This window comes from Sphaeramia orbicularis, chromosome 19 (genome assembly GCF_902148855.1).
Source record: "Sphaeramia orbicularis chromosome 19, fSphaOr1.1, whole genome shotgun sequence".
NCBI lineage: Eukaryota > Metazoa > Chordata > Actinopteri > Kurtiformes > Apogonidae > Sphaeramia > Sphaeramia orbicularis.
Window position 1 is genome coordinate 12,684,585 of NC_043975.1, and position 15,698 is coordinate 12,700,282.

Genomic DNA, 15,698 nt, shown 5'->3' on the forward strand with positions numbered 1-15,698 from the left:
CGCCAAAACTCTCGTTTTTCAACGAAAACTTTTTATGCTTGCAATAGGTGGTTTTTCAGGCGTAGCGAAATTGGTATATTGTGCAAAACTGCAATGGAAAGACCTTTTTGTACAACTACAGTCACATGAGCAAAAAAAAAAAACCCAGATGTTGATGGATGTTAAAGTGAAGAAGAAGAGTTTCAAAACAAACATGGCACAGCATGTGTGGACACCAAGGTTATTATAGTTAACGAAAACTAACGAAATGACGAAAAGTAGAATTGTAAAAACATTTTCGTTATTTGAAATAAATAAAAACTATAATTAAAAGAAAAAAATGATAACTAACAAACTGTATTGTGTGCTTACAAAACTAACTAAAACGTAAAAAAAATTATGGATAAAATTCCCATAGTTTTCGTCTTTGTCAATGTCAGACTGATATGAAATCGATTTATTTCCCTCAAGCAATTTTAGCTACTGGCACCATATGACATTTAACCGTCCGTCACTTGTGGTTACTTGTGGTTTCCAGTCATCTTCTGGTCCTCACTCTACCTGGAAACGTGGAGACTAAAATTGGGAGAAAGCAGCAGAGTCCTGTCTGGGATTTATTTGAATACGACAGAGAAGAAGAGAAAATATATGAAAAAACTAAAACTAAACTAAAACTAAGCATTTAGAAAATAACGAAAACTAATAAAAACTAGAAAACCTGCTCTAAGAACTAATTAAAACTAACTGAATTAGAGAAAAAAAAGTCAAAACTAAATAAAACTAAACTATAATGAAAAATCCAAAACTATTATAACCTTGGTGGACACATGAGGAAAATAATTTTTAAATTTAGTACGGAATAGAGGGGTAACGAGCATTCTAGATTCAAAACAACAGATATTTATGTATAAACCTTAAAGTCTTTTTTTTTTCTTTTTTACTAAAACACACTGTTCTAATCATTTATTATTTAGAATGATGATAGTTAATGGCCGGAACACTGAAAGTTAAGTTCTTTCTGGAAACAGAAGTGCAAAAGAATTGGCAGAAAAAGACATTTTCTGACATTTATTTCAAAGAAAACTTGAAGACACCTAGGCAGTCTGTTATAATGACAATCTTAAAAGGGATTTAACCAGCAAAAATCCCATTGAGATTAAGAACCTCTTTTACAAGGGAGCTCTGGCCAAGATAAGCAGCAGCAAATACAGCACACAGTTACAGGACTACAGTTAAAACACAAGTAACAGACACATTGGACAATAAATAGTAAAAATGACATTTGGGTGCTTCTATGAAACTGGGTTAATTTTGGTGTCTGGCACATTCCCAGCTTTTTAGACCAAATGATACAAGGTAAATTTAGACATATTTCCCCCCAGGATGTACCTAATGATGACCTCAGATAAATGCAAAAAATATATATACTCTTGCTCTGAGCCATCCCAAAAATTATGAATTTTTAATCAAATATTGGGCCAAAAATAGGACCAAAATTGGGAGATGAAAAACTACCTTGGTGTCAGTGCATTTGATCTGGAAAACATGGCTGTAAATGGTCTTATATACCTTTATAAATAAAGACACTGTGCTAAATTTGATGATCCTAGTGGTTTTTCTAATCCAGACATGCAGGTTTTTCATGAATCTCAGTCTCATGCCAGGTTTTGTGTGTAATCCATTGTGTCCACTTGCGTTACATGCAGAACCTGCCCATTTAAATGCATATACATCACAAGCGATTTTTGCAACAGTGGTCATTTTTATGAAACACTCTCCCTTGCATAATTAGTTTGATTCCCAATATGTACCTGTGAGAGAATAAAAAGATATTCCGAAAAATAGTAATGCATAATTTTCGTGTCCTTTTAACCATGTTACATGCGGACTTCAGTGTAAAAATAATATAAAAATATGTTTTATCATAAAATATTTTCTCTTTTATCTCAGTAAATATTATTTTTTTAAAATAGACCCAAAGTGCTTTCAAAGTTGCTTCATAACATTAGTCTACATCTGGTTTGAATTTTTAGCCCCCATGTACTGTTTTCAGGGACCAATTTCATAGAAGCCCCCCTTTACAAGCAGATTAAGAAAAACAACTGCAAGTTATGGAGTCGGCCTCAAGAACTCCCAGTATAGATACCAAACATGAGTATGGTAAATGTTTTTTAAATGTTATATAAAGGCAAAAATCAAAAGAATTCAAAAAATAGGCTCAGACCTCTAAGGGTTAATGCTAAAAGGAACATAAACAGGATACAGGAGGTTAAACGTTGACAGAACTTCTCCCTGACATTTAATATAAAGTGCATCCATTTAATCAGGCTAGAACCATTTATGCTTGAACAACAATAACAAAGTGCAAAACATGCTGCTTATAATAAAGGGGTTCTGCAGGTTTTAATGGGTCAAGTGGAAGTCTGACACTCTTTTAAATCCATTATGCGTTTTAAGTTCATTGCATGGAGACAGACTTTTATACTTGACATCAGATGAATGTGTAATAATGTGAATGCGGGGCGTTTTGGCTCAGACCTCCTGTGTTTCATAAAATGCCCAATTTGCCTCTTTTATTATACAAGATGAAATTTAAATGCAGGCCATTTTTAATACCTGTAAAAGCTGCATTTAACGCATTTCCTGAAGTCAGATTATTGGACTGAATAGAGCTGAATACTGGAAACTGACCTGTTCTGAATTGGTTATTCTGAGTCATTGTTACTGCTGATGCTTACTGGGCTGTGTGGAAGTATTATTACTAAAAATTATTGAAAAGGGCTGCTACTAATGATAATTTTAATAATCGATTAATCTGTAGTTTATTTTAATAACTAATCGATTCATCGGATAAACACAAAAGCCTGAATTCTCAAAGATCGGTATTTAACCCAAAGCAATACCGGCTGCAGACAAGTCACTAATAATTACATCCCCGCAATGGCTTCAGGTTTAGTTAGTGAGCACTAGCCCACTACCTAGACTTGTTATGGCTAAAGACTAGCAAGATACAGTCTTCAACCAGCTCCGGTTACAGGCTATCAAACTAGCAGTGTATGTATTAGTTCCAGTCAGTGATAGGTAATGTTAGTCTGTTGGCCTGATAAACAGAGATGGATGAAAACGTTACAATAACGAAGATAGTGTCGAACTAGCTAGCAGGTCAAGTAATCACGACATGTAGGCTAGCTTAAGCTAGGTTTACATCATGTTCCCTGTGGCCACAGCAGCCCAGTTTACCAAAAATGTAGTGCACTGTGGAATTTTGTCCATTTTTGTCTTATTAAATAGTGACAAAATAGCTAGCGGGTAAAGTAATCACGACACATAGGCTATCTTAAGCTAGGTTTACATTATGTTCCCAGTGGCCACAGCAGCCCCGTTTGCCCGAAATGTAGTGTGCTGTGGGATTTTGGCCATTTTTTTTCTTACGAAGATAGTGTTGAACTAGCTAGCAGGTAAAGTAATCACGACACATAGGCTATCTTAAGCTAGGTTTACATTATGTTCCCAGTGGCCACGGCAGCCCCGTTTGCCCGAAATGTAGTGTGCTGTGGGATTTTGGCCATTTTTTTTCTTACGAAGATAGTGTTGAACTAGCTAGCAGGTAAAAGTAATCACGACACATAGGCTATCTTAAGCTAGGTTTACATTATGTTCCCAGTGGCCACGGCAGCCCCGTTTGCCCGAAATGTAGTGTGCTGTGGGATTTTGGCCATTTTTTTCTTACGAAGATAGTGTTGGACTAGCTAGCAGGTAAAGTAATCACGACACATAGGCTATCTTAAGCTAGGTTTACATTATGTTCCCAGTGGCCACGGCAGCCCCGTTTGCCCGAAATGTAGTGTGCTGTGCGATTTTGGCCATTTTTTTTCTTACGAAGATAGTGTTGAACTAGCTAGCAGGTAAAGTAATCACGACACATAGGCTATCTTAAGCTAGGTTTACATTATGTTTCCCAGTGGCCACGGCAGCCCCGTTTGCCCGAAATGTAGTGTGCTGTGGATTTTGGCCATTTTTTTTTCTTACGAAGATAGTGTTGAACTAGCTAGCAGGTAAAGTAATCACGACACATACGCTATCTTAAGCTAGGTTCACATTATGTTCCCAGTGGCCACGGCAGCCCCGTTTGCCCGAAATGTAGTGTGCTGTGGGATTTTGGCCATTTTTTTTCTTACGAAGATAGTGTTGAAGTAGCTAGCAGGTAAAGTAATCACGACATGTAGGCTATCTTAAGGTAGGTTTACATCATCTTCCTGGTGGCCACAGCAGCCCCGTTTGCCCGAAACACAGTGCACTGTGGGATTTTGGCCATTTTGTTCTTACGAAGATAGTGTCAAACTAGCTAGCGGGTAAAGTAATCACGACACGTTGGCTATCTTAAGCTAGATTTACGTTATGTTCCCAGTGGCCATGGCAGCCTTGTTTGCCCAAAATGTAGTGCGGCATAGGATTTTGGCCATTTTTTTCTTACGAAGATAGTATTGAATTAACTAGTGGGCTAAAGTAATCACGACACGTAGGCTATCTTAAGATAGGTTTAAATTATGTTCGCAGTGGCCACAGCAGCCCCGTTTGGACTAAACATAGTGTGCCGTGGGGTTTTGGCCATTTTTTTCTCCATATTCAAGTTCTGTTACATCAACGGTGCACTACGTTTGGTCTAAACGGGACTGCCGTGGCCACCGGGAACATAATGTAAACCTAGCTTTAAAAATCTGTCCTGGCATCCGAAGCCACGGTATGCCTCATTACTATCGCGTTCAAGATCCAATGAATCAACTGCTGAATTCATTGCCAACTCTTTACAGAATCGATTTGGACTGATTTAAGCGATTCGCTTTTTTGAAAAAAGATTTTGACACAAAGAAGCAGTAAGACGAAAGAAAAACTACAAATGGCACAAACAAAATCCAGACAGTGTTACTGACTGAGACTAAAACTAACAGTGAAAAAAAGTTAACTAAAAAATAAAAATGATGCTTTTTGAAACCAAATAAATAAGTAAAAATGAAAAGTGAAATCAATTCAGTTCAGTCAAAATAAAGTGGCTCATTGTTTAAGAATAAAATAGGTTTAAGCCATAAAGACCGAAACATCCTCGGGCGACCAAAATTATTCACGGATATAAAATGTTAGATAACTGTTGATCCATTAGTCCTATGAATACATGCAAGTAATTGGTGTAAAACACAGTTTTTTATGTTTTCATGGTCATCAGATATGACCCATTTGGACATTCAGAGGCTCCGTAGTAAATGTGAAAACAGTCATCTTCTACAACATTGATTCACCAGTAAAACCCATGGAGTTGGATCAATGGCAGTGGATGGACACATTTGGTTTATGTTCAGTTAATGATATATTTTACTGAAAAAGTCACTTTTTTTCAGTATTCTCTGTTTTTGATATAATAACACTCAACTTGAATCTGAGTTTATATGGACATCTCTATGATCAGTAAATTTAATAGAGAAAAATAGCTGATATTCACGTAAAAATACAAAATACAGAGGATAATATTATAACAAATTATGATAAATCACTTACAAAAGGTTAAAAATAGAGAAAAAAAAATTTGGGAACTGCCACAAAAGTAGCACTGGGTCTTTATGGGTTAAAACTGCAATGATTCATAGAGTCTGGCAGCCCTGAGCAAAAAATAAATAAAAACACCAGTATCTTTCAACAAATCGCCATTCATGAAATCAGAAATGTAACCACTTGTCTGGATTGCATTTACAGTTTACAGGCTGTTAAAAATGCACCCAGTGACAGACGGGAAGGAGGAATGAATGTGTTTGAAAGCTGTGATTACAGATCTCATTTCAGATTCTGACTCCTGCTCTTCTAAAAAGTGGCTTGAAATAGCATTAGTGCCATCCATCAATCAAAGGAAGGGTCATATTTCCCAAAGTCTGGTATTTATTGTCAGTTTAATAAACATAAGCCTTTCCAACTATATTTGATGTCATGCAGTTTACCCTCCTACTGTTTACAAGTTCGTTAAAACTAGACAGCTAAACAACTAAAACAATACAACTTAACATTAATAAGAAAATGATAAAAAAAAAAAAAAAAATATATATATATATATATATATATATATATATATATATATATATATATACATATGTATTAATGAAAACTACAGAATAGAATAGAATAGAACAGAATAGAATAGGTGCAACAATATTAACAAAACACCAGTACTACAGAAAATAAGAAAAGAGTGAATATAAAATCACACGACTAAAAATGACATAAGATTCCAAATCCCTGCCTTGTTCTTTGCCTCGGACATTTGGAAGAAAGGGTGCATAAAGGAGACCGATATCGTGTCAAGATCCTCCTGGTGGCCGGGAAGAAGGCCATAACAAAGAACCGGCTGAAGACTGATGCTCCGTCTTACAAACAATGGCTTTCAATCACAGATGATATACTTGTCATGGAACATCTCACATATAAACTGAAGTTGATAGAAAATCTTTTTATGAAAAACTGGGGGAAATGGCTGACAATCAGGGACAAATGTGTTTATTAAGGGACCTAAACACATTCTGACGCAAACACAGACTGTACTTTTCATTTCTTTGTTTTCTGTTCTTTTGTTCCATTTCCTGCTCCTCAACCTGAGGAGATTGGATTATATTATACAGAAAAAAAATAGAAATAAATAAAAAATTGTGAAAAAAAAGAAGAAAAAAAATAGAATATAATTTTTATTTTTTATTTTTTTTAATTTTAAAAAGTAACATAAGAATAGAGCTAAGCAGAATAAAAAAAAATTAAAAGGTGCACTATTTTAAATATATATTAATGAAAACTATAGAATAGAATAGAATAGAATAGAAAATTATGAGCAATAAGTTGTGCAATAATCTTCTATTCTGCAATACCAATGCAATTTTTATTCAAAAAAAAAAAAAAGAAGAAAGAATCTATAATTTCAACCCATCAGAAAAACTAAGACAAACCTATCCACTAAAATGGAGAACAGAATCCTTCAAATACCTAGGTATAATTCTCACTAAAGACTCATCAAAAATGTTTGAAAAGACTTATAACTCTCTACACCATAAAATTAAAGAAGATCAGTTGAGATGGAGCTTCATCCCCTACTTAAGTCTATGTTTAAGAATAGAAACAATAAAAATGAATGTCTTACCTAGATTTTTATATCTCTTTCAAACCCTCCCGATTACAATCACCCAAAACCACTTTAGTGAATGGGACAAGATGATTTCAAGGTTCATACGACAGGGAAAAAGACCCCATATACGATATAAAACATTACAACTACCAAAGGAAAATGGAGGACGGGGACTACAATCCCTAAAAAATTATTACGTTGCAGCACAGGTTAGAGCGCTACTGTGTTGGTGTAATCCATCCTATGAAGCACAATGGAAAGACATCAAATGTAAAATACTATCTGACATCCCCATTCAGTCATTATTATCTGATAAAAACCTGAAGGACTACATAGACAAAATACAAAATCAATGGATAAAATCTGTCTTAAAGATGTGGATAGGGACAATAAAAGAATATAAATTTAAAAAATATATTAAAATTTTCAGTTGGTGCGCATACAACTGACTTTCTACCAAATAAATTAGACTCCAGATTTAAATTGTGGATTAAAAAGGGTATAACATCATTGAATGGCATCATACAGAAAAATGAAATGAGGAGTTTTCAAATGTTAAAAGAAAAGTTCTCTTTAGAAAAAGAAGATCTCTATAGGTATCTTCAATTAAGGAACTATCACAACTAAAACATCAAAAAGAAGAGTATCAGAGAAGACAGCAAACCTTTCATAAAAGCATACAAATCAGATATGAAAAGAAACATTACATCAGCACTGTACAAAAGTCTCCATAACTTTAACAATCACTCAACAAGATACATAAAAGATAAATGGGAGAAAGAGGGAGGCCTAACAATAACGGATGAAGAATGGCAAAACATCTGCCAATTTCAATGGAAAAGTACAAAGTCTCATTTATGGAAAGAATTCTTTTGGAAAAATGTAACTGGTTTCTTTATTACCCCTAGCCGTAAGTCACACTATATAAATGGGAATTCACAATGCTGGAGGAATTGTAGCTGCCACACTGCACATCATTTCCACATATTCTGGGAATGGCCAAAAATTAATCATTATTGGAAAGAAATACATAAAGCCATAGAAATCATTCTTAATACCTACTTATCTTTTGATTTCAAAACAATGTATTTGGGATGCATTTCTCCAGAGGTCAAAAACATAAACAGATACCTTTTCAGCATATTACTAGCTGCAGGAAAAAAAGCAATAACTTAACAATGCATGACACAAGAAGAACCGACAATAAATAACTGGATAGACCTAATCATGGGAATTTATAGGATGGAAAGAATAACCTTCACTGTAAATTTGAAGATGGATGTTTTTGTGCAACACTGGGAGGGATGGGTGAGATATGTAAAGCCGTTGAGATCTGATTTTGCTGAGATGAATGCATGAATATGAACCCAAAAATCCTCTGAAGGAAATATGTTTTTATTTATCTTTATTTATGCATTGATTCTTTACTTTGAGATCCTGTATGCCAGGACCATGATGAGCTGCCGTAAATGTTTTTGTTTTGTTTTGGGTTTTTTAACACCCACTCTCTGGATGTGCATAGTTTGTGTATTTGTTTGTTTTTTTCAATGCATGAAAAGAAAAATATTCTTTCAATAAAAAGAAAATAAAAAAAAAAAAAAAAGAAAGAAAGAAAGAAAAAAAAGAGGTCTTGATGTCAATGAATATTCCGTTGAATATTCCATGAATATTCCAACATTTTCCTGGTTTTCACTGTATGAACCCTTCCACTCTTTACAGGCCTGTAGGTCAATGTGTGTAACTGAAATGAAATGTGTGTGTTTGTTGATATGGACGTGACAGCGTGGAATATGTGTGTAAGAACAATTTAAGTGTGTGTACATGTGCAGTTTGATACATAGAAATTACACTGGTTAATTTCTGTGAATCTCAGACACACACACACACACACACACACACACACCCCTTCAAACTCAATTAATTTCATATTTTCTGCTTGTGACCATATACAGAAAAGCAGAGACTACACATTTTAAAAGGTTTTTTTTTCTTTTTTAACATTCAGATACAAGGCTATGGGGCATTAGGGAAGGCATCCAATCTCGACTGCCCTTCTAGTTCTTATGTCAGTATACAATATCTGCCTGACATTTGCAAATATAATGTATCTGACCAGGCAAGAACCATGTATAATGAAAAAATGCAGCACAAGTATAAAATCATGCACGGTGTGGGAGTAGTGAGGTTTATTAAAGGAGTAGGAGAGCATTAACTATATGCAGTAGAGGTGTCAAACATACGACGCGTGGGCCAAAACCGGCCCGGCAAAGGGTTCAATCCGGTCCGTGGGAGGTATAAATGTAAAAATGTGTTAATGTTTCTCAAGTTTTTATTCCTTTTTGTTCATGTTATGTTTTGTTTTTGCTTAATTTGATCGGTTTTGTTGGGTTTTGGCTTTTTTGTTTTTGTTTATTTATGGTCATTTCGTTAACTTTTCTCCAACTTCCATTCTCGTTATTCTTTATTTTGGTTATATTTGTTGTTTTTTGGTTGTTTTTTCTGTTCATCGTGACCATGTTTCTCAAATTTCTCAAAAATTACTAAATGCTTTGTGTATTTGTAGATCCACTGTTAACTGCAAAATGTAATGCACACGTGTAAATGATAAACTGAGGCATAATACTGTTAGAATTACAGTTATTTTCCGTTATAAATTTCAAGTTGTTCCTGTTATTCACATTTTTATAAACAATAGTTTGTAGATGTAAACATTTTCATAATGTAAATTTACTTCTTTCCTTCTAGAACATTAAAAAAAAGAATTTGGAGTAGGCATTATTTATTGATTATTTTCTATTTTTATTCTATTATTTTACTGGTCCGTCCCACTTGAAACCACATTGGGCTGTATGTGGCCCCTGAACTAAAATGAGTTCAACACCATTAACTGTTCATATCTTCAGTGTCATTTTTCCACTGAAGGGCCAGATTGGACCCTTTGGCAGGCCCGTTTTGGCCCATATGTTTGACACCCCTACTCTAGAGCACAGGTGTCAAACATGCGGCCCGGGGCCAAAACCAGCCCGCCAAAGGTTCCAATTCGGCCCACGGAATGATTTTATAGAATGCAAAAACTACACTGAAGATATTAACAGTCAAGGGTGTTGAACTGATTTTAGCCCAATGTGATCTAAAGTAAAATAATAGTCCAATAACCCTTACAATAAAATGAGAACAACCTGAAAATTAAGTACAATTTTAACAATATTCTGTCTGTTACTAAATGTTTTGTGGATTTGTAGATCCAATTTGTAAGTTGTGTTAATCAGTTGACACCTAATATTATAGACATTCTTATTTTGGTTACACATTCCAAACTTCAGAATTTCAACAATATTATGTTTGTGTAACATTGTGTGAAATGCACATGTACAAGTGAAAAGCTGAGGCATAATATTGTTAAAATTTAGCTTATTTTTCTTAAGAAATTAAATTTTTTTCTGGTTATTCACATCTTTTTTGTGAAAAGATAGTTTGTAAATGTAAATATTTTTATAATTTAATGTTTTTTATTGCACTAAAATGAAGAGAAAAACTGGGAGTTGTCATTATTTATAGGTTTTTGTTAATCTATTATTTTAATGGTTTGGCCCGCTTGAGATCGAATTGGGCTGAATGTGGTCCCTCAACTAAAATGAGTTTGACACCCCTGCTCTAGAGGCTGCACTTAATACAAGTGTGTGACTTATTTTTTTTATCTTCTGGTTGTATTTTCAGATACTATTTATCCTATTATTGTGTATCGGTTTTATCAGTCTTAGTGTAGCTTATCTCCTATATCTATATATTTTTATTATATCTTGTATTTTTACCCATATCCTTGTAAAGCACTTTGGGCACTTTGCGTTGTTCTAAATGTGCTATATCCTCCTGAGACCCAGGAAAGTAAAAGTTTTGACTTTTTCCACACCAAATAATGGGGACAGCATAATGCAACAGTTTTTTCAGATACATTTGGGCTGTTTTTTTTTTTTTTAATGGAATGTCCTTTGCAGTTTTTTGTTTGTTTGTTTGCTTTTTATTAAGTAAAGCTGTGAAAGTCTTGTCCCCTACAGAGGACAAAAATGCATTGCTGGGTCTCAGAAGGATATAAATAAACAAAACAAAACAAAAAAATAAAAAAAACGTCATATCCCTGACATACAGAAAATAGGAAGCACAATTGATCCTCCTAAATTATACACAGAAAAACCTGTTAAGTCAGACTCAGTGTAGAAAATCCTAAGTGGCAAACACCCACTGGACTCGTGCTTTAAAGGAGTGATGTTTTACTTTCTTAAATGGAATTATGCTTTTTAAAACATTTCCCTGTGGTCTACATAAACTGTAAATGCTATGCTTGGGTCTGAATTCTTCATTAATTCAACTCCACCGGTCCATCTTCAACCCTATTTCTGAGTAATGACACGAAAAAGGCTGTTTTGAGCGCTGGCCCATTAAATACATAAAACCCCACCTCCTCCAGGTTGTTGACTGTACTGCTCTGTCCCATTCAGCCACTTGTGTTCGTTCGTTACAACCAACAACTGAACATTTTAGGTAATCAGCTCGAAGTTTGGACAATATTTCAGTTTTTACTACAACCGCTGCTGCTGATTAACAGTTATGTCGTACTCGGAGAAATGTTTGTCAGAAGTCTTTACCTTATATGTGCAAATTTCGTGACATAACTAGTTATAAAACGTAACAAATTTAGCAGGAATTGAAACGGGTTGTAGAAATCCATTCGATTTTTGCCAAAATGAATATAAAGATAGCTTTGCAGCACCTGGAGGGTTCAAATTCAAACTTTATGAACTCTTACGGTCCCCAAATACACAAATAAATGTACCAAAGACTAATAAAATATGACCCTTTAAAACAATCACACCCTCACAGATACACAGTTTTCTGATTTCTCTACAACAGGATTTCCGTCACATACTGTAATATCAGCTCTTCTGAATCTGTAAGTCAGCTCAGACTCGGTCACACATGGATGCTTCAGCGAGTGCTGTATACATGTGACAGTTACAGATAAAGACCCTGACTCAGTGTTGTCATGGTCCAGTTGATGATATGCCGCAGTGTGTGGGGCTCTATCTGCTGTTTGTTCCTAATTTCACGCGTGGATGTGTGTATTATGACTACCTCCAGTGTTTCCTCGGCCGTGCACCCCGGCTGCTGCTGGAGTTTTCCCGTGTCCAGAGCTTCGATGTATTCGTCACACTTCCCGTAGCCGTCGTCCAGCAGGTCCTGTTTGGCCTTCAGCAGACCTTGACCGGGTGTCACGTCGCCGATGCCGATTGAGAATCCCCGGTTGGCTGGAAGATGGCGTTAAAAGGTCAACTCTGACAGATAAATGCATCGGCAAACTTTGTGTACAAGACTGCCATTTCAGATTCTATACAGTTCATCTAGTCCCAGCGTCTCACTAGTCGATTTTCCATTGACTCAAATTTTCAAATTGCGCGAATATAGCTTGCACATAAAAATTTACCTAATGGAAAAAGAACAATTTAGCAAAAACTCTCATTTTTAAATTAAAAGTTATTGCAATAGCAAGAGGAGGTTTTTCACGCATACAAAAAACTGCAATGGAAAGACCTTTTTCTGCAACTAGAATCACCTGGAAAAAAAAAAAAAATTTTTTTAAAAACCTGATGTTGACAGACGTTACAACAAGCAAAGAAGAGTTTTAGAGAAACATGACGTGGTATGTGTGGACATTAAAAAATGATCCGGTTTCCTGGTGTTGTGTCCCACTTGTCGTGACGTCCGTCAACATCCGTAGAAGAATAGTTTTAAAAGAAACATGACGCGATATGTATAGACACACCAGGAAACCCAATCCTTTTTTAATTTAGTATGAGATAGCGGGGTAATATATAATAATAATGAATATATCTGTAAATCAACACCATATTTACGTTCGTCGCCATGTTTATGGAATGACTTCTCGTGTCATCTTGTGATAATAATAAGAAACAAATCACCACATTTGTGATTTAATGGAAAAACTGACATTACGCACTTCTGTTTTTTTTGACATTTGGTAAATATCAGTAAAGTTTTGCGCAGATGTCCAAAGGAAAAGTGACTACTGTAATTACAAGCCTCTGTTCAGGGGCCACAATCAGCCCAGTATGATCCGGAGTAGGTCAGATCAGTAAAATAATAACATAATAATACATAAATAATGTCAACTCTAAACTTTTCTCTATGTTTTAGCATAGGGTTAGCATAGCAGTACATAACAGCATCCACTATCCTGTTTAGCTTTCTGTGAATTGTGGTTGTGTTTAAGATGCTATTTATCCTATTATTATATCCCTTAAATCAAGTTTCGGGGATATAATGGTTTTATCATGACTGCCGCCACCGGATCTACCACCAGATATCCTTCGTGCGAACGCGATAACTTGGACAGATTTGTTTGGAATTCTTCTCCGTTGATAACCAACACAGGGGACCCCTAGTGGAAGAACCCCATTGATTCCAGCTTCTCTATGGGTATTATAAGTTTGTTGAAAATCAGTTTTTTGGACATAAATCAAGCAAAAATAGGCCGATTGAGATCAAATTTGGTTGATATTGATCGTCATACAAATGTCCATGTACTCGCTACCATCCAGAGTTTTCATATGGTGTCATTTTCATTCACTAGGTGGAGTTTTGTGGGGGAAAATTGGTTCTCTGACCATGATTCTGCCACTATCAGGTCAATGTAGCTCAAATTAAGTTCATATCGACTGTCTAACAATTATCGTGGATAGATTTATATATAGCGGAGGATTGGGGGGTTTGGGGATATACCCTTGTTGTCGGCCCCTGACAGTGTAAGCCTTGTTGTGTATCTGTTTTGAACAGTTTTACTATATCTTATAATTATTCTTATTTTTCCAAGTTTTAGCTTATCTTGGATTTTTATCTACAACTTTGTGCAGCACTTCGGGCACTTTGCATTCTTTTAAATGCCCTACATAAATAACCTTGACTACCGCCTACAGTCTCTAGAATGTCTACAAATTTGAGGTACAGTAACAGATCTGACCTGGACTTCAGAGATCCAGTCTTCAGGGTCTCATCTGGATCTAGAATTGCAAAAATTCTTCAGAGGCAAATGGAGTTGGTGAGAAAAATAGCTGATAACCTTCAAGTTGCTATAATACGAAGGACACCAATTTTTCTGTTCTAATGTATCCACAATTAGGAAAACCGACAACATCTGAGTTTATTGATACCCCAGACTTTAATTATTTGTCCCCAGGGCTTGTTTAGTAACTGAGTTTCCATCCTAAATAACTGCAATATGAGCTGTAACTACTGTCTGATTATCCTGCTGACGGGCACTTGAGAGAAAGAGGTCTATTATGTACAAAGAAAAAGTTCAGCCCATTGACAATTACAGCTAAAGCCAAAGTGTTGCATCTATATCTTTGTTCAGTGTATGTGTAATAAAAGCTCTGCATCAATTATGAGACTGCAGTGACTACATTAGTTAACCCATAAAGACCCAAACAGCCACTGACAACCTAAACCATCTACTGATCTAAAATGTTTAATAACCTCTGATCCATTAATCCTATCAATGCATGTAAATAACTGGTGTAAAATGCAATTTGTCGTCTTTTAATGGTCATCAGATATGACTCATTTGGAAGTTCAGAGGCTCCTCAGTTACCGTGGAAACATCGTCATCTTCTACAACACTGATTCACCAGTAAAACCCATGGAGTTGGATCAATGACAGTGGATGGAGACACTGGGCTTATGTTCAGTTAATGATAGATTTTACTGAAAAAGTCACTTTTTCTTCAGTTTTCTCTGTTTTTGATATAACTCTCAACTTTACTCTGAGCTTCTATGAACATTCAATTGATCAGTAAATGAAATACAGGAAAATACATGATGTTTACTGAAAAAACACAATACAGAGGATAATGTCACAACAAATGGTGATATATCATCAATATTTTGGTAGCACTGGGTCTTTATGGGTTAATGTAATGTTATATTAGACACGCAACAAGTATTATTTATAGGTGTTCAATGTTCGGTGTAATCTAAGTAATCCAATCACTGTCATAAAACTATCAAAGTTTGCAACTAGATAGGGCATTATCTCTTAAGCTATAGAATTAAGTGGCAGCTAATGCTCCAAGCCTGAAGTATAAACCACAAAATTAGATGATAAACAGATATTTAATGCTTTTAGACATGAGGTCTGGCGATTGTACACACTGTACCCTTGATGGAAGGGACTGATTTATGACCTCATAGCGGTAAAAGGGATTAGCTGATATTTCTGGGAAGATAAACAAAGAGGTAGATCACCTACAGAGAAATACCGGGGCGAGTCTTGCGAGGCGGGACATCGCGTTAGCAGCCTCCAGCTGCCCCCAGTCTCTCAGCAAGATGTAGAAGATATTGTTCTTTGAGCCGGATCCCAAGGTGCCTTTGTCCATGCTCCCACACATCAGCTCACTGTTGTGGATCACGACGACTAGGACAGAGATGAGAAGATGTGATAAGCCTGACATGATCAGAACTCACACAAACAAATGTGAACTCAAAGTCCGCTGGT

General features: G+C 35.7%; 1 protein-coding gene across 1 annotated transcript in view; it reads right to left on the reverse strand.

Moving 5' to 3' along the window:
- Positions 1 to 15,698, reverse strand: part of polr3a (polymerase (RNA) III (DNA directed) polypeptide A) — a 132,356-nt gene that overhangs the window by 79,895 nt on the left and 36,763 nt on the right. Inside the window, exons 15-16 of the mRNA XM_030122021.1 lie at positions 15,453 to 15,617; positions 12,263 to 12,435 (exon numbers count right to left, since the gene is read on the reverse strand). Coding sequence (XP_029977881.1) covers positions 12,263 to 12,435; positions 15,453 to 15,617 — 338 coding nt within the window. The remainder of the gene's footprint in view (positions 1 to 12,262; positions 12,436 to 15,452; positions 15,618 to 15,698) is intronic.